The 23884-nt window shown below is 51.3% G+C and overlaps 7 protein-coding genes across 7 annotated transcripts; 4 read left to right on the plus strand and 3 right to left on the minus strand.

The window, feature by feature from the left end:
* Nucleotides 1-866: 866 nt before the first annotated feature.
* Nucleotides 867-8039, plus strand: gtb3 (glycosyltransferase family 4 protein; the record flags this gene model as incomplete). The annotated part of the gene is made up of 1 exon (XM_043282550.1): nt 867-8039. One exon carries the CDS (start codon nt 867-869, stop codon nt 8037-8039), a length of 7173 nt encoding a protein of 2390 aa, XP_043139918.1.
* A 342-nt stretch (nt 8040-8381) lies between these two features.
* dapB (dipeptidyl aminopeptidase dapB) lies at nt 8382-11244 on the minus strand (the record flags this gene model as incomplete). The annotated part of the gene is made up of 3 exons (XM_043282551.1): nt 8382-8500; nt 8568-8837; nt 8892-11244. 3 exons carry the CDS (start codon nt 11242-11244, stop codon nt 8382-8384), a joined length of 2742 nt encoding a protein of 913 aa, XP_043139919.1.
* Nucleotides 11245-11844: 600 nt separating this feature from the next.
* Nucleotides 11845-13792, minus strand: CCT4 (chaperonin-containing T-complex subunit CCT4; the record flags this gene model as incomplete). Its single annotated transcript, XM_043282552.1, has 7 exons — nt 11845-12699; nt 12756-13328; nt 13385-13414; nt 13473-13502; nt 13560-13582; nt 13635-13686; nt 13745-13792. 7 exons carry the CDS (start codon nt 13790-13792, stop codon nt 11845-11847), a joined length of 1611 nt encoding a protein of 536 aa, XP_043139920.1.
* A 381-nt stretch (nt 13793-14173) lies between these two features.
* Nucleotides 14174-15661, plus strand: rpt1 (proteasome regulatory particle base subunit RPT1; the record flags this gene model as incomplete). The annotated part of the gene is made up of 4 exons (XM_043282554.1): nt 14174-14268; nt 14336-14450; nt 14505-14734; nt 14782-15661. The coding sequence occupies 4 exons, from the start codon at nt 14174-14176 to the stop codon at nt 15659-15661; spliced, it is 1320 nt and encodes a 439-aa protein (XP_043139921.1).
* A 503-nt stretch (nt 15662-16164) lies between these two features.
* SDH1 (succinate dehydrogenase [ubiquinone] flavoprotein subunit) lies at nt 16165-18429 on the plus strand (the record flags this gene model as incomplete). Its single annotated transcript, XM_043282555.1, has 6 exons — nt 16165-16206; nt 16279-16330; nt 16395-16468; nt 16532-16695; nt 16765-18153; nt 18210-18429. 6 exons carry the CDS (start codon nt 16165-16167, stop codon nt 18427-18429), a joined length of 1941 nt encoding a protein of 646 aa, XP_043139922.1.
* A 980-nt stretch (nt 18430-19409) lies between these two features.
* Nucleotides 19410-20762, plus strand: ACHE_70244S (uncharacterized protein; the record flags this gene model as incomplete). The annotated part of the gene is made up of 2 exons (XM_043282556.1): nt 19410-19926; nt 19999-20762. The coding sequence occupies 2 exons, from the start codon at nt 19410-19412 to the stop codon at nt 20760-20762; spliced, it is 1281 nt and encodes a 426-aa protein (XP_043139923.1).
* Nucleotides 20763-20998: 236 nt separating this feature from the next.
* ARG4 (argininosuccinate lyase ARG4) lies at nt 20999-22478 on the minus strand (the record flags this gene model as incomplete). Its single annotated transcript, XM_043282557.1, has 2 exons — nt 20999-22338; nt 22427-22478. 2 exons carry the CDS (start codon nt 22476-22478, stop codon nt 20999-21001), a joined length of 1392 nt encoding a protein of 463 aa, XP_043139924.1.
* Nucleotides 22479-23884: the final 1406 nt, after the last annotated feature.

Consider the following 23884-nt stretch of genomic DNA (forward strand, 5'->3'; position numbering starts at 1 on the left):
CTTCCCCTTTCTAACTCAATGACTTACAGTCGAGGACGTGTTCAGAGACTATATCGGAAGATATCTTCCGCAAGCTGGGTAGACTCTCAGAACGACACTTTGCTTTAGGGCACATACAGGCGATCAAGCATAAGCCATCGTCCTTTGGTGCTTACCTTGGAAGTTTTCGCGCACCCGTAACGGAGTCGCAATACAGAGTTCTAAATCAGTGGGACCTCATAATTGTCAATCCGTTTCAGCCAGGTGTTATTGATGCTGTTTCCAACTTCGGAACAAAGCCAGTACTGGGCAGGGTGGATCTGGATCTAATTATCTTTCGAAGACATTCAACGCTCGCCGGGATTGAAAAAATCGAAGATATCCTGTTCAGTGCCTTCTATGGCAGATCCTTTAACGGAATCCTGTTTTCAAATTGGGATCGCAAATTCCCACGAGCTGTTTGGGCAAGGTTGCTTGAGATCATCGAAGGCTTCGGATTGGCAATCTATCTGGAAACATGGCCACCAAATTTCATGAAAGACAGCAGTCAACTTCGAACGGACGCAGTCTCTGGCCTTGTCATCAGAAACGCGAGCATCTTGCCAAATGGAGAGAAGAGTGACTATTTTGAGATGATGAATATGCAGCCTACTATTAAGGCTTTCGTCTCAGAGGCTTGCGTTAGGGACTTCGTCGTGATGATCTGGGAAACAGTCGACGATAATGTTGTAGTATCCAACGCAGTTATGCGGCGTTCATTGCAGTGGTGCAGCTTTTACAGCGCATTATGCTGGACATGCCGCCATTCTTCTCTGTATGATGCAACACTTAGCACCAAAACGATCGAACCACTTTCCGCTTTTGGATGGTTAAAGCATGCAGATACCATGGCGACGCACACTCATTGGCGTCTGAACTCCGACGTCAAACGGGACTTGGTCGACATACCTGCATGGGATACTCTGCGGGCATACTTTCCAAGTCTCGACGCTGTACTTAAATCCGTTGGCTCGCAGGTAGAGGCTATGGATGATCAGTCAATAACCGTTCGTGATCCGTCAAATTGGTCAATGGTTATGAGTTCTCACGACAGCCCATTATCTGTGTCGTTCACAGAACAGAGCTATGATTCATGCGGCTGTGTTCCATTGGGAATCGATGTGGCGCCTGCTGTCTCCGCTGAAATTTTGCAATCCCAGCTACATCTCAAGTCCCTGGGCCTCCTGGATTTAGTTTCCAGTTCCAAAGTTCAGGGCGTCGGTATGCTTTTTCGGCAATTCTGTGATCATTGGGCTGTCAACAGTGGACTTATGAAATCTATTCAAGAGCTATCTGAGCTTGCAGTCGATGGTTCGCTGCGCATAAATCTCGGGATGGACTCTGGGTTCCGCAAGGACACTTATTCTCGTTTTTGGGCTGTCTACCAAATTGATTCGACAGGAATCGAAATTTTCATCTCGAAAGATGCTCCGGATTTTGAAGGCACTGTGCTACATACATTTCTATCTGCGAAAGGCTACTCTCGCCAAATTTGCTTTGAAGCCGAAACTGCGCTCGGAAACTGGTTGGACAACCTCGTTGGCAATACAGGCCTTCCACGGCGAATTGTGCAGGATATTGACGCTCTTAGCCCAGAGGAACGACTTCTTCTACTCCAACACCTCACGGTAACGTATTCAACAGACAGAATATCTGAAGCCGTCTGTTCATACACTCGGAGACAACTTGTCGACGCCCCATCTTTTGCCCAGCTGAAGGAGCTCAACGCAATTGGCTTTCTTGATGGCTCTATTTCTCCTGAAATTTTGGTACGCACGCGGGTAAACTGGTACAAAGAGCAGCATTGCCAGTATCCCTCAACTTCGACATGCCTTGCTTTATTTAATGAAGTCGATGTCACCTTCGCTCGAATATTGGCTGAACGGCGGGAACAGGACCTCGCTCATATCACCAGCTCCTTGTGTGATATGATCAAAGAGCATCACATTGATGCGTACGTTGACATTACAGCGCTTTCATTGTTTTGTGCTGCAAGGAAATGTGCATTTGATGAAATCTATACGGAGGTAACAGATCGGAACCCTCTTTTCGGAATTCAAAACGATCAGGCCGCCGCCTTTGCTGAGGCATTTGCCCTTGGGTCGCGTTGCAAAGCCTACTTCGATATCACTCCCAGTGCTTTCGGAAAGTTGTTATCAGACCGTTTTAGGTGCCAATATTCTAAACGTGAGCTTCCCGACTGGGTCAATGGCGCTCCGCAGGTAGCTACTGCGTACGCTGGGGCCCAGACAGATGTGGATCACGTTGACTGGGTCAGACCAATGTCCCCGTATCAGCGCTTTACGTTTCTCAGTGCATTTGCCGTTCCCGCCTTGATTGACATCCTGCTACTCACCATCATCGGTCGAGGATTGTATCTCTCCACGTTCATGACGTACGATCAGCAACAGAGTGCAACACTTGCAGTGATGATATCACTTTTGCTATCAGGTGCAATTGGAGCATGGATTGCGTGCGGCGGTCCGTACTATCTCGTCTCTATGGCCTTTGCTGCGGCGAATATGTTCATACTGACCCGACTTATTGCTGGTGTTTCCTTCACAATTGCAACTGGCCTCATCGCATTTATTGCCATATCTGCTGGGAGAGGCGCCGCTGCTGGGATAATTTTTTACCTCTACCTAGTTGCACTGACAACTTATTTCTCGGTTTTTGCTTCCCTTGCCAGCTTCAGTTATCCCAAGTCGTCATTTTTATCTGGGCGCAAGATTATCTTCTACTGTGTTCCAATACTTTTCATCAGTCCGATTGTCACTACATTTACGGGCCATGATGTCGCTATTTATCTGACTGTTCTCTATGCCTTTCTTGGCTGCCTGCTACTCGGCCTTCGGACAGTCGCTTCAAAATGGGTTACCTGGTACCAGAGGATTCGCAGAACCGACGACACTGAGATCCGAAAGTGGTATATTTCGACCTACAAAAACAACGACGAGAAATCACTTGATAATCTAAGTGATCCGGCTGTTCTTAAGCTAGCAAGAGAAAAGTTGCTTGAGGATGTCTTTGCCGAAAGAAAACGGAGATCATCGTCTGAAGCCAAAACCAGTGGCCTCGTCTTCGAACTTGCGAGAGATTGGGAATCGACCAATTTCCTGCTCGACTGGTATTGCAGATATGCCGATGTTCCGCGGCCTGTTCCTTTCAGTTCATCCTGGAATATTCAGACCAACGTTGCACTGGATACACTGCGCAGCTCCCAGAAAGGTCTCCGTCTGCATAATGCCTTCATCCATTGGCGTCAATCAGGTAAGGAGATTGGATGTGGAGTCCTATACTTCGTGATAGCGCTACTTGATAAATGGGTGGAGCTTCTTACTGGAGGTCACCTTGTCGGACTCTCGGCTTCGCTGAGGAATACATCACGCATGGCGATCGGATTTGGTCTGGCTTATTATCTGGTTGGCGCTGTTCTGATCGACATCAAAGCCCAGGACCTGGAGGATCTTCTTGCAAAGCAGACGCCCCTGGAAGTCAGGACCGCTCAAGACGCACGCATTTCTCAAAAGCGCTATATCAGGTTCAAGAGAGCGGTGTACTGGAGAACGCTATTCAAATTTCTCATGTGGCATACCTGGAGTCTCGCTATTTCGACAGCCCTTGTCTGGACTTTTCAGGATTCTCTGGAGGCAACGATTATGTTTCTGATGTATGTGCTCGCGTATACCGGCCTGCTCTGGTATCAGTACACCAAGATATTTTCTGGTCCTCATGCTCTAAAGCCGCTTCTAGTCGGTGTTATCGTGGGCTTGCCCATCGGTATTGCATTGAAGCAATGTCTGCCTTCATTCCAATATCCTCAGGTAACCGGACTTGCAGCCGCGACTTGGACCGTTGCGCTTCTTTCGCTATTCACGGCAAAGTTAGGGATGCCCAGGAAAATAGACTCACTCGAAAAACCCGGCGTGACCTTTCATGCGTACACTACACCTTGGGATGATCCTGAATGGTCGCAAGAGGAGCTACATGCCCTTTGGCAAAAGTCATTGCAGATCTCGCCCTACTCTCGCCTGAAGCTAGCGCCCAAAGCCCATCCTGGATTTGAGGTGAAGGATATCATGACCTCCCGCATAGAAAAGCCAAAGATAGAGGAAGCATTCCCAAACGCCGACGAACTCGTGAGAGTGGCCATCGATGGATGGGAGGAAGGCATGATCAGTATTGAACTAGTCCCTTCAGGATCACTTGGACCTGGTATCCGAGCTCTCAGTTGCCATACCGCAAACCAGCTGGAGCTTGTTATTAGCGTTGGGCGAGCACTGAAGAAGCATGTTGATGTCCATGCAAACTGTCAAATAATTGCTGAGACCCTGCTACATGCAGTTTCAGAAGCATTCATGGGAATGTCACATGAGCATGCAGTTCTCACCGGATCGCTCGTTACGGATGGAATGACAGAAACAACGAGGCAGCAACTTCATGAGGAATCCAATACAGCAACTATCATGCGCTGGGCTAGGAAGGAGTTACTGCGGCAACTGTGTCTGGGGCTTGACTGTGATACTCAGTGGGAGCAGTTACCCAAACAGATCCGAATCATGTTGTTAGACCGTTGTCTGGGCCGGCCAGGTCGTTTGTCAATTGACCAGGCAGACTGGCTTCAGGAGACACTGTGCGTTTCCGACGCCAAAACTCTTGATGTGCATGTCGCTCGCTGCAACCTTGGTGTAGCCACTGTCGCCAGGATACTAAGTTATCCACACCATGGAACTGGCGGAACCTTGATCAGGGAACCAGAGCTCGCCGCATACATTCCGCGTCCTCCACTCACATGTGCTAGAATTGCTCGTCTGCTGAAAACCCCATTCAGCTTTTTCTATCACGCTCTCGGCTCCCTCAGTAAATTTGTTGTTGTCGCCCTTGTCGCCGATGCGGAGTTCCAGCGTGAATTGGACCATGTCATGAAGCACCACACAGCAATTTACCGCGTTCCTGCCAAGCTTATATTGAACTTGATTTGGTGCTACTCCAAGATTGTGCAAGACACCTTCATGGTCTTCTTTTTGTTCCATGGTCGTGACAATGTCAAGCGCCTTTGGGATGAGACGAAGGGATTAACAATCGGAATCAAAAAAACCAGTGCCTCCGTCCAAGGCCTTGACGGAACATTCACTGCTTTCTGGCATGCCGGGGAAGATGAACGCTTCAAAGTCTACTACTATGCGGGAGAGCATAAGACAGAACCGGACGACTCAACGCTCCTGAGATACGTTTGTACATACTCCAGCGACCTCCTTCTCCATATCAGACAGGAGCTGAGCTATGGTCAATTGGTCAATGAATACCACTACGACTATTACACACCAACAAGAACCTCAAGATTAAAGAAGAACTTTACAGCGAGAATTCCATTGTCCCGACGCTGCGTGCAAGGAGAACATGCGTCACAACGTGTCCAATACAACCGCAACGGCCTCATTAGCTCTGGATCCTACATGAGGAATGGCAGTCTTGTGCGCTTTCAATACCGTTACCGCAAGAATCCGCATTTCGGAGACGAACTACTTCGTGCCGAATATTCTTTCCCTCATTCCAATTGCTCAATTTCCTGGTGTGCACCGCCACTTCGCCGTTCAGAAAAGGTCGATCGATGGATTCCTCATGCCAAAGTCACACGGGCAACCATTGTCCAAGGCTCCGATGTCTACGAGAGTCGCTGGCTATACGATCATAAATTCAATCCGGCTATTTTCACGACGCTCAATGGAGAGAACGTCAAGACGCCAGCTTTCATTGAATATGACCATTTGGGGATACTCACCAAGCCAACACACACCAGCTTTGTACGCGACAACCCACTCCTCTATTGTGATAGTCTGACTACCAATATTGTCCAACGGTTCCTGGGCCTCACCACGAGGCGTTTTCCTGTCTCGACATCGCGCGCTCGTTCTCTGATGTGGAAGGCATGGAAAGATCATGTTGATTTTGACGGCGTGACTGTCCGCTGGATGGACGATCGATTGCTACGTCGCGATAGAACTCTCGCTCCATACTGGCGCCGTCGCGATCATGGCGAGCTTGCCTCAGCTGAGACATATCTGAAGCAGCACGCTGATACCATCATGGCCAGCGCAGATCTCAACGACAATGTATCCAGCTGGACCTCACTCGCAGTGAAAATCAGCGACTTATTCAACTTTGGTCCTGGAGGCGACGCCGTGATCAATACCAGGACCAAGGACTTTGGATCGGATACGGAAAACACACTTCATGTGATGGCTGCTGATACTGGGACTTGGCCTAATGAAGGTGGTGGTGTTTCTGCGTGCCGCCGTGATATGGTCAATCATTTACGAACGGTCAAGTGGCATATGATCTGCGAGTCGGCGAATGACTTTGGCATTCCCAAGCATCAGACCGAGCATAATATCCAGTCGTTGAAGATTATTCCTTTATGGGGACTGGACTTTCTCACGCCAACACATGGTCTTCTCAGAAACAAGTTGGATTCCGAGGTTGACGATGTGACATCTGCCAATGAGCTCGACATCAAGCAGAATTTCGTCCCGATTCTTGCAACGCTAGTGAAAAGCTCTCGTACAATCAATCTTACGAGGGCTGATATTCGGCAATCTACTCGGGCATTAGTGAATCTAAATACATATTTCCAGGGCTCTAGGCATTGGACACAAGTGTGGAACAGCGACATCGTCAAGAAAAGCTGGAACGAGCTATGGCTTTCCCAAACAATGCCCAACACCGTCCCATCCTCCTCGTGGTTCCAAACCGAGCTACCGACACTAGCGTCCCTCGACGTCGCGCTAGGACTCTGGTACAGATACCTCTTCATCTTCTCAATCCCCGTCCCTGAAAAGGTCCCCGATGTCTTCCAAGCCTCCCACCACAGCGTAAGCGCATCATACGGCGTCATCTGCAAAATGAAGCGCAGTTGCACCCTCCAAATCTGGGACCACGCCATCAGCTGGCGCGAAGTCAACATCAGCCTCTCCTCTGCCCTCTCCAAATTGCCCCCCTTCGTCCGGAACGCCCTCCTAGGCCTCATGCGTATAACCTCCGTCCTCACCCTGCACCACGCGGACATCATAACTCCCTGCACGGACTTCTTCAATCCAGACTGGGAAGTTGAAATCGGTACCGCTCAGGGCACAATCCAACACCGCAATATCTTCCGCAGAAAGGTAGACCCCGTCATCAACGGCATTATCAACATGCAGAAGTTCGCGCCCGTCAAGGAAATCAAGGCCCAGCATCCAACAGTCACCATGCTCTCGCACGTCTGGTACGCAAAGGATATCAAAACCGCCCTGCTAGCCGCAGATATCATCATCAACCACTGGCACTTCACCGACTACAACCTCGACATCTACGGCGCAATCGACAGATCCCCGATGTACACGACCGAATGTCAAGAGATCATCGCGTCAAAGGGCCTCCGCGGGAAAGTCACTCTCCGCGGCACCGCAGACCCATTGGACGTACTAGAAAGAACATGGCTCTTCCTCAACTCCTCCCTATCAGAAGGTCTCCCACTAGCACTGGGCGAGGCCGCGTTAACAGGTGCACCTGTTGTATGCACAGATGTCGGCGCCTCGCTGCGCGTCCTTAGTGACCCCGATGATTCCTCTCGCTACAGCGCCGTGGTAGCACCCAATGACGCCCTCGCGCTCGCACGAGCGCAAATTTCCATGCTCGCGATGCTTGGTGAATGGAGCCAGTATGCCGATGATCCCGACGACACATCAGCACCCGTTCTCACTTCTTCACCTTCACGCGAGGACGTCGAAGCGATTACACGGCGAATGTACGAAAAGACTCCCCAACGGAGAAAATTGGGTATGATGACGAGGGCTATTGTGCAGAAGTCATTTAGTGGTGAGCGGTGTTTAAGAGAGCACGAGCAGATGCTTTGGATTGGGAAGGCGATGAAGGTTATGAGGAGTCGGGGGGAGAGTGAGGTATCTGGGGAGTGGGATTCGGGAGGTGTCGGGGAAAGTTTTGGGCCATTTTCGCCTATGTCTTCTGGGAATATTAGGTAGTGTTTCTCTCTTCTTCTTGGTGGTTGTTGGAGGGCAGCTACGTTGATGATGGTTCTGGTGATGACTAGATTGTGTTTTTCCCTTGGTTATGATTGTTGTCTTTTGATATGTTTTGATATCCATCACAAACATACATGTCCAAACATCTAATGTCTACTTCCGGTGATTACTTCATGTCAGTATCTTTCTCTTATACCAATTGCAAATCTGTCCATTCAAGTCTGAAACCAAAGCCATAAAAACGCCCTATGTTCAAAACTAATCTTCAATAAACACAACCAAGTGCAATCCAAACTCAACGCTGATTCATCGATATTCTATATGAAAAAACCAAAGCGACCGTCAATACGCAAAAACCGAAACAGACCGCTTCGCCCGCTCCCAAATCGACTCTTCAGGAACAGGATGCGCAACTGTATGCCACTCGCCGTTGAAAGCGTTCACGAGCCAATTCGACAGTCCTATTCATTATCAGCCCTGTCCCAAATACACAAAACTATAAAGAATAAGGGAAATAGGGCAACTCACGATCATAAACCATCTTATGCGCATTATGGAAGTAGATACTATGATCCGAGTCCGGGAAAAAGTGGACATCGTAGTTCTCGACACCAGCGACGTCTAGCTTGTCGAGTAGGACCAAGGTATTTTGTAGATGAACGTTGTCATCTGAGACGCCGTGCATGACTGTGAAGCGGACGTTTTCTTGGAGTGCGGACATGTCGTTTATCGAGGAGTTGTCGTAGCCGTTGGGGTTGTGGTCGGGGGTGTGCATGTAGCGTTCTGTGTAGATGGAGTCTAATTATTGGTCAATCAATGTTATCTTCAGGTGTATCGGGCGGAAAATCCTACCATAAAACCTCCAATCCGTAACCGGCGCAACAGCCATTCCATACTGGAACGTCTGGCCGGCATCCTGCTCGATAGTCTTCAGAGTCATGAACCCACCGTAGCTCCAGCCCCAGATCGCAAGACGGCTCGCATCAACATACGGCTTGGCAGCCCAGATCTTCGCCGTCTCGATCTGATCGTGCGCTTCGTAGTATCCCAGATTTCCGCGCACGATACAGCGAGCCTTGCGACCAATGAATCCGGTTCCGCGTCCGTCAACGGTGACGACAATGTAGCCCAGGTTTGAAGCAACGTAGGATTGGAAATCGACATTGAATTTCCGGTCCACGGTTTGCGAGCCGGGTCCGCCGTACAGATGGAACAGGATGGGGTATTGCTTGGCTGGGTTAAAGTGTGGAGGACGGCGCTCAACGGTTTGGAGGGTGAAGCCGTCAATAGTGACATTTGAGTAGACTTCAGTAGGGAGGGCGTATTGCTGAACCAGGCGGGCAAGTTCTTTGTTTTCTTCGATTGTTTCCTGATATGTGGCTTTTTCGCCTTTCGTGTTCATTATGGCTTGCCATGGGACGGAGGGACCCTTGTAGCTGACCAGGGCGTAGCCTGTGCCGTCCGAGAAGGAGATGTCGAAGTAGCCCGGTCTCGAGATGTCTGTGATAGGTTGAAGGTCTGTTCCGTCAAGCTTGACGCTGTATACATGACGCTGTGTTGGTGCTTCCTTCGCCGCGACGAAATACACCAGGCCCTTCTTCAAATCGACGGCGGATGGTGCATCCACGACTTCCCATTCACCACTCGTGAGCATCAACGGTTCGGAGTTGTCCAGAGGAGCGAAATAGGCCAGGTGATCATATCCTTCATGGACCACAGTTTCGATATACCCGTCTGTTGGCCGTCCATTGTTTGGATCAGCTGGAATGAATCTGGTCGACTGCGAAGGCTCAACCCATCCGCCGTCTAGCTCCGCAACATTATCAAGCCTCACAAGCTTGCCGGTTCTAGTCTCCGTGTTGATCAGGAATACTTTGAGAATATCGCTCTCGCGGTTGGTTGTACGAATCAGAACATTTCCTCCAGACGCCCACAGCACCTCCATGATAATGCGATCATCACCAGGGAAGTCCTCGGGTATTTCAACGGAAAATGTTTCGTCCTTTTCAACATCGTAGAACTGTAAGTCGACCACTGGGTTCGGAGCACCAGCCTTGGGATACTTGATGTCGCTAACGTCGGGATATCTCTCAAGGCCGGGTAGAGGTTTCTTTCCAGATGGTCTGGACAGGAAGTATTGAACCGGGTACTCTGGTACCTTCGACTCGTCGGTGCGAAGGTACGCGACGAACTTTCCGTCGTTCGACCACCATGTCACACTGTTGCCCGAAAAGACCTCTTCTTCGTACACCCAGTCGGGAACACCATAGAACAGATCTTTACCACCATCCTTCGTAATCGAAATGACCGTCTCGGACGACAGCTTCCGCATGTACATGTTATTATCCCTGACGAAAACAACAGCATCTGATGTAGGCGACCAAATGGCAAGCTGTACCCGCGACTCAGGATTACCCGGATCCAAAGGCTGCGCCGTCTGGCTCTCCACGTCCAGAATCCAGTACTTGCCGGTATACGAATGCCTCCAATTCTTTTCAAAATTCGATAACAGCAAGACCTTGTTCAGATCCGCACTCGGCCAGGTCCGATACGGCACGACGACACTCCCATCAACAACCACATACCCCTTCTCCATCAACACTTTACTCGCCTTACTCTCGACATCACCCTTCCGATTCTCAATATCCTCGACCCGAAGATACCCACCCTTCCCATCGCTCTCCCCCTGCTCAAGCAACAAGCCATCCTCCCCATTCGCCCCCGCAATCCACGAAATCCCATGCGACCGCCCCAACCACTGCCCACCAAGCACTTGATCCAACGTAATCGGCTTCCCAGAATCCGTAAAACCCGTCGCAGACTTCGAGTCCGGCGTCTCAAGCGCCTCCATAGCAGCCTGATAATTCGGTCCCCGCTGCACCATAAACAACACGAACGCTAGAACCCAGCCGCCCACGCACAGAAGCCCGAGAATCCAAACAACACGACGAGTACGGCTGCTCGAAGTGCTCTTCTTCCGTGTGCCCAGGAAGGGGTCATCAGCTTGGGACTCGCCATCTTCGAGGTCGCGGTAGGGTTCTCCTTCGATCATTGGGGTTGGGTCTTGGGGTGTTGGGTGGATCTTGTGGCTTGTTGGCGTGTCGATGGATAGGTCTGAGTCGGAGGTATCGGAGGTGATGGATGTTGAGCGGCGGTGGGAGGATGAGAGGAAGCTGTGGTCCCCTTCGGCACTGGGTTTGCCCATGGTTGTAATTGGCGCGTTGAGTGGTTGATAGTCACGCGATTGAGTTGGGCCAGCCAGCTGTATATGACCAGCGCAGGGCGAGACGGTGAGGGACCCTGAGTTGTGGGCGATGGATGATCGTTTCACGTTTCAGAAGAGGTAGGTTCAGTAAGCCATTTCGAATAGCAATAAATAGACTTCTTCCCAATCGAAGTTGAGGACAGGAAAGATGCGAGGAGGCTGGAGCTGAGGCTAAGGCGGACCGATAAACCGATAAGGAAGCAGTCTTGGCGATTGGTGATGCAAAAAAGGATCGCGGTTATTCACACCTCTATGAAGGTCCTTTTTCAGTTGTTCTTATTGATAATTCCTCGGGAATGTATGTTCATTGCTTACCACTAATACACTAATACACTCTTGAGGAGATGCTAATAGGTGCAGACTACGTGGTATTAGTGAAAGATATATATCGGAGTGCGGAGTACGGATATAAGGTGTAGAGACTGCATGTACATTCTCAACATGATATCTATTTCCAATATAGTACTAAGAATAGTTTTCAGATGAATTACTCGTAGACCAAAGACATCTTTTCATTCTTCCCCGGCGCCTTCATCCAAATTACCGCGACAAAGCAATGTCATCAATTCTCATAATCATCTTCACAGTCTCAGCAGCAAGCTCAATCGCACTGGTGCTGACCAACAGAGGCTGCAGGATGTTCTCTTCCGTAATGTCGTCCTTCACACCTCCACTGCGGATGCTGACACCAGCGTTGTGCTGGCCCTGGGCATGGCGATGCCGCAGGTCCGTGACCACCCGGATAGAGTTGAGACCAGCGTTCTCAGCAAGGGTGGTCGGGATAACCTCCATGGCATCCGCAAATGCCTTGAAGCAGATGGACTCTGTACCAGTCAACTCGCGGGAGCGCATGGCCAGCGCGTGGGCAACTTCAATTTCGGGAGCACCACCACCGGCGATGAGCGCACGCTTCTTCACCAAGCAACGGATGACACAGAGGGCATCGTGCAGCGACCGCTCAGCCTCATCCAAAATCAGGTTGTTGGCACCCCGAGCGACAATCGAGACGGTCTGGTTGACGGGGTTGGCAGGGGCCTTGATACCGGTGATCTTGCAATAGCGAGCGCCGGAGGCCTGGACTTCCTCAACAAGGTCGGCGGTACCAAGCTTGTCCTCCGTGAAGGAGTCAATGTTGGCAATGGGCTTGCAGCCAAGACTCTTGCACAAGAACTCGACTTCATCGCGTTCGATGTCCTTGATGGCACAGATCTTAAGACGGGAGAGGAAGTGGAGAGACAGGTCGTTGACGGCGTCACGGAGGATGGACTTCTGAATCAAAAGGACGTTGCACTTCGTCTTCTGGATCTTCTTAACCATGTTGAGGAGGTATTGGCGTTCTTCCTTAAGGATCTTATCCATCTGGCGGTAGTCGTTCACGACAATCTGGTTTTCCATCTGCAAAGATTCTGTTAGTACCCATTAGGCGGACCACGTGGGAAAGCATAGCATACGTCAGGCTTGGGGGGGCTGAGCTGGAACTGGATCAATCCTATCCGGGCCTTTTCAATTCTTGTGGGACCACCGCTGCTTTTAATAACGGGCTGATTCAACACCAGACCGTCAACCATCTCACTGTCTTCAATAGTACCGCCAACTTTCTTAACAATCCGGATATTCCGCAGGTCGACGTTGTCTGCCGTCTTAGGATCCACGACCTTAAGCACCGAATCCACGGCCATGGGTCCAAGAAGACCCGAGTGTTGCGAGACGATCTTCGAGGAGAGCGAGGTAGATGCGGCTTGGAGAAGGGTAGAGCGGTCCACCAGGTTAATCGGCTGGGACATGTTGTGCAGGATTTCGACGGCAGCAGCGGCGGCTCTTTGGAACGACTCGGAGATGACGGTAGGGTGAATACCCTTGGACAACAGACGCTCAGCGGCGGCCAGGAGACTGCCTGCAATAACGACAACAGAGGTTGTTCCATCACCAGCTTCCACATCCTGAGCAGCACTCAGGTCAACCAGCATCCTAGCTGCCGGGTGCATAACGCTCATATCCTTCAACATAGTGTTTCCATCGTTGGTCTGTGGGCGGTCAGCGTCGGGGTCGAGTGTGGATAAGGACAGATTGGGGTTCGTACGATGATAGTGTTTCCTTTGGGTGTTTGGATCTGTACACCATTAGCATTCTCCCTCCAACGAATATCAAATGTTCTTTTTCAATCATACCATCTTATCCATTCCCCTGGGACCCAACGACTGTTTTCCGTGTCAGCCCCTCATCCACCACGAACCGTTGACTCTTGCGAAGCGTACCGTTCTGATAGCATCGGAAACAGCTGCTTTACATCAGTAACTGTGAACCCAAGGATCTCACGCAATTGCCCATACCTCTTGCTGCCAAAATGTTGGACGTCCGGACCGCCATGGGCTTCTCCTTGTCCTGCCAGATTATCAGATTCGGCCCACACGTAGTAATTCTCCCCGCAGAACAAACGCACCTTGAAGGAGTTGTTTCCAGGGGGTCCCTGGGAGACTGCGGTCGACATTATGAAAGAATGTCTGTAATACAGACAGAATCTCTAAAAGAAAGAAAAGAGATACAAAAAGGTGGATGTTATGGCGTGGAAATGGACCTGGCGGCGGGCGCTGCAGGAGGAATAATTTCTCTCTTGGGAGGTGCTCTCCAAAGGCGGTGATGATGCTTGGCGCGCTACTCTGGAAGCTCTCGCCGCCCAACGCGGCAGAGCTCAACCGTCATCACATCACCGACCTTGTTTCTACTACTGCTATCGTCGCTTCTTTCCTCTTTCTTTAGCTTAGCCGATTCACTTCTGCCAGAGGAACCAGGGTTCTTTTTTCTTTCTTTTTTTTCTCTTTGACTTCGACACCCTAGACCACCTTGCTGTCTCGCAGCCGACTCTGCCATCATGCCTAGCGCCACGGGAGAGAGCTGGGAGAAGTACAAGAAGAACTTTGCGGATGAGGAGGAGCCAGAGAAGAAGATTACACCTCTTACAGATGAGTATGTGCTTGGTTGCGTGGTACCACGATGGTGGTAATCGTGAGAACGCGGTGCTGATTGATCACAGCGACATTCAAGTACTCAAGACCTACGGTGCCGCACCGTACGCGACCGCATTAAAGAGACTGGAAAAGCAGATCAATGAGAAACAGGCTAGCGTGAATGAGAAGATTGGCATCAAGGTATTATCGTCTGTCGATGTGAGCTCGTGGGAGGGGTCTGACGTACGTGGCTAGGAATCCGACACCGGACTCGCACCACCACACCTTTGGGACGTTGCCGCAGACCGGCAACGCATGGCTGAGGAGCAGCCCTTGCAAGTTTCTCGCTGTACAAAGATTATCCAGGATGAGAAGGATTCGGATAAGAGCAAATATGTCATCAACGTGAAGCAGATTGCCAAGTTCGTCGTCAACTTAGGGGAGCGAGTGAGTCCTACGGATATTGAGGAGGGCATGAGAGTTGGGTATGTTCATTGTCCCCTGTGATATGGTGTACTGCTAACAAAAGCAGTGTGGACCGCAATAAGTACCAGATCATGCTGCCGCTCCCCCCGAAGATCGACCCCAGTGTGACCATGATGACTGTCGAAGAGAAGCCCGACGTTACATACGGAGATGTTGGAGGATCGAAAGACCAGATTGAGAAGCTGCGGGAAGTCGTCGAGATGCCATTGCTGTCGCCCGAACGTTTCGTCAACCTCGGTATCGATCCTCCCAAGGGTGCCCTGCTTTACGGACCTCCTGGTACCGGAAAGACGCTATGTGCTCGTGCAGTCGCAAACCGAACCGACGCTACATTCATTCGTGTCATTGGTAGTGAACTGGTCCAGAAGTACGTTGGCGAAGGTGCACGGATGGTCCGGGAACTCTTCGAGATGGCACGGACCAAGAAAGCATGTATCATCTTCTTTGATGAAATTGATGCGGTTGGTGGTGCTCGTTTCGATGACGGAGCTGGTGGCGACAACGAAGTTCAGCGTACTATGCTTGAGTTGATCACTCAGCTCGACGGGTTCGATGCACGTGGTAACATCAAGGTCATGTTCGCAACCAACCGGCCGTCGACTTTGGACCCTGCCCTGATGCGTCCCGGTCGTATCGATCGTAAGATTGAGTTCTCCCTTCCCGATGTCGAGGGTCGGGCCAACATTCTTCGGATTCACGCCAAGAGCATGTCGGTGGAGCGCGACATCCGGTGGGAGCTCATCTCGCGTCTGTGCCCGAACTCAACTGGTGCTGAGCTGCGGAGTGTTGCAACAGAGGCGGGTATGTTTGCCATCCGCGCACGGAGAAAGGTCGCTACGGAGAAGGACTTCTTGGCAGCGGTGGACAAGGTCATCAAGGGCAATCTGAAGTTCAACTCGACGGCGACGTACATGCAGTATAACTAGACTTTGCATGGACGGATGTATGATGATATTTAGTATTTAGTGGAATCATAATAGTCAGGGCTTCACTAAGAGCATAGATCACGTGGCATATACCCCGTAACCCCAGACTGCATCTCTTAGTAGTACTCCGTACTCCGGAGTCCATAGTAGATAGTCGACGGTATATTCCGGGCTGTTGCCGGCTAAACGAACACCGACCACGTGCCCAGAGCCCGCCCAGCCAATCAGCAATTCCCGGCTGCCCGAGGATGATTACCACTGCGGCTCCCATGATTGGCTGCCTCGGCCCCGGTCCTCCCCGTCGGCAAGTGAGGAAATGCTTATGTCAGCCGGCTTTCGCAGCGCCCGCCAGAAACGGATGATCCAAAGTGCATCTCAGAACCACGAGCATTGCTCTCACTCTCCTGCCTTACGGTCTTGTGTGTCTCTTTTTGTCCTCAATTCTCTCCTCTCCTCCGGGCTCACAGGAAAGCGTTTCTCTTTCTTTTGATCCGTCCGCCATCATGAGCTCCCTGGGCTTGCGGAGCCTAGCTCCCGCATCCAAGGTCGGTTACCACCCCTCTTGCTCTTGATCGCATTATGATGGTTAAGGACATCAACTGACTGATTGCCTATAGTTCTCCCGTGCTATCAACCAGAGACGCCTTTTCTCGTCGTCCCGGCCCGCAGGTATGAACATTGAGCCTTGCAACGGATCTTCGCTTTCCCGCAGGAACTAATCGAATTTCACCAGCTCGGATATTCGCCAATAACCCGCTGCGCGCTAAGGAGGCCAATGGCTACATCTCCGACAAATACCCCGTGATTGTAAGCGGATACTGGTCTTCTGGTTAGTCTGCGGGGCGATATCAGGGTTCTAACAATTTGCAGGACCACGAGTACGATGCCGTCGTCGTTGGTGCTGGTGGTGCCGGTCTACGTGCGGCTTTCGGTTTGGCGGAAGCTGGTTTCAACACTGCCTGTGTTTCCAAGCTTTTCCCTACCAGAAGTCACACTGTCGCTGCTCAGGGTGGTATCAACGCTGCTCTTGGAAAGTAGGTGTCTGCGCATCAAAACCTCGGCGTTTGAAGATCGCGCTAACGTAGGTTTTTCTCGGCATACAGCATGCACCAGGATGACTGGAGATGGCACATGTACGATACCGTCAAGGGTTCCGACTGGCTCGGTGACCAGGACGCTATCCACTACATGACCAAGGAAGCCCCCGCTTCCGTTCGTGAGCTCGAAAGCTACGGTTGCCCCTTCTCGCGTACCGAGGATGGACGTATTTACCAGCGTGCGTTCGGTGGTCAGTCCAAGGAGTTCGGTAAGGGCGGTCAGGCCTACCGTTGCTGCGCTGCTGCCGATCGTACCGGTCACGCCCTTCTGCACACCCTCTACGGACAGTCTCTGGCTCACAATACCAACTACTTCATTGAATATTTCGCCCTCGACTTGCTGATGGAGGACGGTGAGTGCCGCGGTATCATCGCCTACAACCAGGAGGACGGTACCCTCCACCGTTTTAAGGCCCACCACACCGTCCTGGCCACCGGTGGTTACGGACGTGCCTACTTCTCGTGTACCTCCGCTCACACTTGCACTGGTGACGGTATGGCCATGGTCGCCCGTGCTGGTCTCCCCAACCAGGATCTGGAATTCGTCCAGTTCCACCCGACTGGTATCTACGGTGCCGGATGTCTGATCACTGAGGGATCTCGTGGTGAGGGTGGTTACCTGCTGAACTCGGAGGGTGAGCGTTTCATGGAGCGTTACGCCCCTACCGCTAAGGACTTGGCTTCGCGTGACGTTGTCTCCCGTTCGATGACTCTGGAAATTCGTGAGGGCCGTGGTGTCGGTCCCGAGAAGGACCACATCTATCTCCAGCTGAGCCACTTGCCCGCTGAGCTCCTGCACGAGCGTCTGCCCGGTATCTCCGAGACCGCCTCGATTTTCGCCGGTGTCGATGTCACCAAGCAGCCCATCCCTGTCCTGCCCACCGTTCACTACAACATGGGTGGTATCCCCACCAAGTATACTGGTGAAGTCCTGACTGTTGACGAGAGCGGCAAGGACAAGGTTGTCCCTGGTCTGTACGCCTGCGGTGAAGCCGCCTGTGTGTCTGTCCACGGTGCCAACCGTCTGGGAGCCAACTCGCTTCTTGACCTGATCGTTTTCGGTCGTGCTGTCTCCCACCGTGTCCGTGACATCTCCAGCCCCGGCCAGCCCCACAAGGAACTGAGCTCCGATGCTGGTGCTCAGTCGATCCAGGACCTTGACTTTGTCCGCAACGCCGACGGTCCTCAGACGACCTTTGACATCCGTAATGCCATGCAGAAGTCGATGCAGTCGGACGTCAGCGTTTTCCGTACCCAGGAGAGTTTGGACGAGGGTGTTGAGAAGGTCACCAAGGTCGACTCGCAGTTCGACCAGGTTGGTACCAAGGACCGCAGCATGATCTGGAACTCGGACTTGGTTGAGACTCTTGAGCTCCGTAACCTGCTGACTTGCGCGTACGTACTCCTGATAAAAAAGAAAAAGGAAGAAAAAGTCATACTGACGATTATAGATCTCAAACCGCTGTTGCCGCCGCCAACCGTAAGGAGTCCCGTGGTGCCCACGCCCGTGAGGACTACCCTGAGCGTGACGATGAGAACTGGATGAAGCACACCCTCACATGGCAGAAGACCCCCCACGGCAAGGTCGAGCTTGGCTACCGTGCAGTGGAGGCCGACACCCTGGACAGCGCCGAGTGCAAGCCTGTGCCGCCGTTCAAGCGTACCTACTAAGCGCGTTGCCAAGGGAGCGAGAGTGTTATAGTTAATGATGCAATGCATGGATGGAGCGTGTTCCACGTGGCAAGCTTTTATTTTTGGCTACGAAGAACGAGTTTTTCCGTTGTGCCCATTCCATTGTTCCTGACAGGGATGTAATGTCCGTCAGGGGCAAGTTATGGACTTCATGAAGCATGAAGGTGAAGGCAAAAGGCAAAAAAGAGGACGCCATGCAAAATTCTGACCTTGTTTATTTGTGTTACTTTATACTTGTATATCCATATTTCCTTCCGCCATGTTATGTCTTATAGCAGTTTTTGTCATTATACAATTGGAGTTTCATTGGAGACAATACGTCCTGTAGACCATGCCATCACCACAAATATAGATAAAATAAACACTCAGCATAGCTACCGTCCGCTGGTCTTCTCGAAAATCATCAAAGCCCGAACAAATACCCAATTCGGCAATCAAGAGCTGCTTCTTTATCCGGTAGACAAAAAAGCAGCCAATGACCCGGAAACTAGCAACGAGTACAAAGAAAACATCACTGCCGCCACGCTGTAACCCTGCCATATTTAGTTTCCAATTCGTTTCAAGGATCAGAACAAACTAAGAAAATGGCAGACCAGCCGCAATACTCAGGACGATACTCTGCATCTTCACTACCTTTCTTTTCTCCCTCCATACAGTTTTCTACTCTTTCATCCCATACATACCCTCATTCAACCGATACTATTTCCTGATTCATGTATCCATAACAAATGGTCTACCCACCAAATCCCACAACCGGCAAGATGGACGGTTGTCCAGGCACAAAACAATTCTATACCTGCTCGGTAAAAAGCTTCAAGGGCTGCTGCTCGGTTGATCCGTGTAATTTAGGCGTTTGTCCGGATGGGAAGGCTACGGGCCATGATGGGATTTCGAATTCATCAAGTGAAAGTTCGAGTTCGGGTACTTCGACGGCAGAGACGGCGGCATCACATACCAGTATGAATACGGGGATGGCTACAACTACGACTACAGATACAGAGAACGCAGCTGGGACGAGGACGACACAGCCGCAAGCTGGGACTGTGTGGTCTATACCGGGTGGTATTTCGGGGCCGTTGCCGTCGCCTGCGTTATTGGGGACTCCGTCTCGTCCGCATGTCACGACAACTACAGGGAACAGCAGTACCAGTACTAGCGCGCATTCCACCATAAGCATAACCTCTTTTTCTTCTTCGACAACATCTACACTCTCCTCGTCCGAGCAAACCGAATCTACATCCTCCAGCCCCGATTCCAACCTCAATACATCCAATTCCAGCAGCGGGAGTAACAAAGCCCTAATAGGAGGCGTCGGCGGCATTCTCGCTTTGGTGATCATATTAGCAGTCATTTTCGTATTATTTTGCCGACGAAAGAAGAAGAAGAGGAGGTTTACGCTGCTGGCGTGGCATGGGCCGCAGCATGGTCACGATCGTGAGAACGGTGCTGTTATAGCTGCTGCTGGAGTCGGGTCTGGTGAGAGTTCACAAGGTGAGAAGAGACAATGTCTGTGTTCAAGGTGGAGGTAGCTAACTCGTATCTCTATAGCAGGCCCTGCAAGCTCCAGCCCAGCCCAACCGACACCAATATCCATCACCCTCCCAACAACAACCACAACCTCAACCTCAAGCCCCACCTTCAACGCCAACACCCCAAACTCAGCAACCCGCCTACTCCGCACACCAACCCTACCCTCCCCAGCACCATCTTTCACATTTTCCTCCTCCGAACAAAGACACCGCCATCCCCTTTCCCCGATTCCATCGATCCCATCGAACTCATCCCTCCACTCGACTCTAAGCTCGAAACATGATATGGCGCTAGGTATAGAACCAGACCTAGGCATCCACCCAGCCCTACGAGGGACGAATAGAGAAACACAAACAGAACGAACAATAGAAACAGGTACAGCGACAAAACCAGAGACAACACCAGAACTAGGCGACACAGGCTTCTACCGCCAACGCGCTGAGCTAGCGACATACTCGCAAAGCGAACTAATCAACATCCCGCCCGAACGACGCCATCCCCATTTTACCGCTAGCTCTCCCTCCCCAACCTCCCTGCCCAACTCAAATTCCAACTCTCCTCCACAGACAACAAGAACCTCCCGCAGCCGCACAAAAATAATAACCCCCGACGGCGTCCTGTTATCAGCGAATTTCGAGCGTTTACCAGGGTGCGAAGACTACGCGACTAGTTTCGCGCAGCATTTTGATGGGCTGGGGATTCAGTTGGTTGAGGAGGAGATTTTGCCGGCTTATGCGTGTGATGCGATTGAGGGGGAGGGGGTTAGGGCCGATGGGGGGTAGGGTGGATGAGAAGTAGAGGGAGAGGGAGAGGGATGGGGATTTGGGGTCTTGATTTCTGATTCATAACTGTGTGTTTATTGGTTTTGGGCCTGGAGCTTTGCGAGGATACTAGACACTATACATCTTCTTTTTATGCGGTCATTGTCCAATGTTTGTTGTCAAGAAAAAACACGTATACTAATCATGATCATCAACTTTTAGTCATCCAAATGCATCATCTCAATCCTAAAAGTAGGTTACAGCAACTCCTTAAGAACAGAAGTCTGCTCCAAAACAGCCCTTTTGCTCGTCCCCCCAACAGCATCCTTCAACTCAACCGCGCGCTCATAGTCCAAACAGGCCTGAACATCATCATCGAATCGCGCATCAACAGTCTTCAACTGCTCCAGCGACAGCATATCCATAGAAACGCCGTGCTTCTCGCCCAGCGCGACAACACGGCCGGAGATGTGGTGGCCCTCGCGGAAGGGAACGCCCTTGCGGACGAGGTAGTCTGCGATCTCGGTGGCGAGCATCTCGGGGGCTAGCGCGGCGGTCATCTTTTCGGGGATGGTGGTCAGCGTGGAGAGGACGCCGGTGGCGATTTGGATGCTGTCGCCGAGCGTCTTGATGTGGTCGAGGAGGGGCTCGACGGATTCCTGGAGGTCTTTGTTATAGGTTGTTGGGAGGCCCTTAATGGTGACCATCAGGCCGGCCATTTGGCCGAAAGCACGACCGGCTTTTCCGCGGAGGAGTTCCAGGCTGTCTGCGTTCTTCTTCTGGGGCATCAGGGAAGATCCCGTGGAGTAAGCGTCGGACAGACGGACGAAGCCGAACTCCAAGCTGCTGTAGATGATGAGATCCTCGGCCCAGCGAGAGATCTTGAGCATGAACGAGCTACCCCACTGCATGGTCTCCATGGCAAAGTCACGGTCCGCAACAGCGTTCATCGAGTTGTAAAGCAGACCTTCAAAGCCCAGCTCCTTGGCCATGCCTTCTCTGTCAATATGGAACGGGTTACCAGCGAGCGCACCAGTTCCCAACGGACACTTGTTCACCCGACGGATAACCTCGCGCAACCGCTGCAACTCACTCGCAAACGCCGTCGCATGCGAGAGCAACCAATGACTCCACCGCACAGGCTGCGCCTTCTGCAAATGCGTATACCCAGGCATAATATACTCAATCTCCGCCTCTGCACGGGCAGTAGAAACCTTGATCAAATCACACAACCAACCCTCGACTTTCCGCAGCTCATCCCGCAGCCATAACCGCATGTCAGTCGCGACCTGCTCATTGCGCGACCGACCCGTGTGCAGCTTTCCACCGATCTCTTTGCCGATGATCTCGGAGAGACGGCGCTCGTTGGCGGTGTGGATGTCCTCGTCGTTCTCCTTGACGATGAAAGTGTTGGTGCTCCATTCCTCGGCGATTTGTTTGAAACCGCGCTCGATCTCGGCGAATTCATGGGCGCTCAAGATGCCGGTTTTGGTGTTGGCGCGGGCGAAGGCGATGGAGCCGGCGATGTCCTGCTTCCAGAAGATGCGGTCGTAGGGGAGGGATTCGTTGTATTGAACCATGAGGGGGTCGAGGCCCTCTAATTATCAGTTAGCAATGGCGGGGGAGGGGTAACCGGAGTCGGGAGTCACGGTGACAATATTAGCAGACGGGGATAAAGTACTCACGAGTAAATCGACCTCCCCAGAGCATGTTCTCAGCAACCTTAGGGGCGCTCATTTTGTATGTCTGCAAAGTGAATTGGTGCAATTGAATTGGGAGGGAGAAGAGAAGTTGAGAAGTGAGTCAAGTCAGGTCAAGTGGGTGTGCGACATCGGGACGCTAACCGCATTGGGAAGCACGTAGATGATCACCAATTATCAATTCCCCGAAATACTACTCTGTATATCACGTTGCAATTGGTATGACACTGTCGAGAAGAACTATAGAATATGCTGTCTTATCTGTAGTTATGTCCATCGATATTATGTCCGTAGAGCGATCTGACAATGACCGTTTCCAGAGAATACCTTACTATGCAGAACGCCTGCAACCATTACACTCCGCTGGAAGACAACTGGATTGAATTACAAAACGAGCAGATCGTGAATAGGGAGGCGTGAAACTTGGCCCACGGCGTGCTTTCCTCCGAATCCTTCAAACTGCTTTCCACTTTCCACTTGCTCAGCGATGGCACCAGGGCAGCACCTGAAGCACGTTCGAGTATTCTCGCATTCCAACAGGTGCTCCCTGTTTGCGTGGCTCGATCATAGCAGCACCCTGACTTTTGTGGAAGAAAATATTCCCACGCCGAAGCGCGTGCCGGGCTCATAGGCTTTGTGGCTTTGAATCTAGGACGATATCTGTCCCATGGGAGATGAGGCTTGCCGCAAAGGTCCCAGGATAGGTCAATGAACCCCACTGTCCAGGAATCCCTTAGGGAGAACTGGGAAGTGTAGTCAAGAGGCATCCATGCCCTGATAACAGAGCTCATTTCATGCAGGAATTTTCTTGGAATGTAAACTTTGCCATGGCTACCCTTTGTCGTGTGGCATATAACTCCAAAATTGCGGTGCCTTCATGAATTCGCAAAGCAAGCAACAGGACATCTGGAATACTCACACGTAAGTTGAGGGGGCAGGTGGCGATTTAGGGGACCCAGACGCCTTACCACCCCCAATTCTTGCTGGGCAACGTTGATTGCAGTTTCATCCAGTGGTAATTGCAAGTATCATGCATTAAAAGTGAGGATTAGGGTAGTAGATCTCTAAGCCCGCGGCCATGTCTCGCAAAGCGCATTTCGTAAATCATTCAAAGAGTAACACGCCCAAAGAAAACCTCAAACCCAACAGCCCGTTTCCGAGAGCCATGATGGAGAGGCATTGTTGTATGGAATCTCTTATGGCCCACTCTGTCAGTAGAAGCTGGACCTAGTGACACATGAAGCCATGCAAGGATTTTATAGTCTCAGAGTCAACAAAAAATGGGATCGGGATTGGTGGTCGGGGGGACGTGAGGCGGCATCAGTGCTGGATTCATTGTAATTTCAGCCTTCTCAAAATTTAGTGCTGTCCTAGTTCTTCTTATTTTACTGTTCTATGACCTGATTGATGTGGGTTCGTACAGAATACTCCATGCAATTACTT

Source organism: Aspergillus chevalieri, chromosome 7 (assembly GCF_016861735.1).
Source record: "Aspergillus chevalieri M1 DNA, chromosome 7, nearly complete sequence".
NCBI lineage: Eukaryota > Fungi > Ascomycota > Eurotiomycetes > Eurotiales > Aspergillaceae > Aspergillus > Aspergillus chevalieri.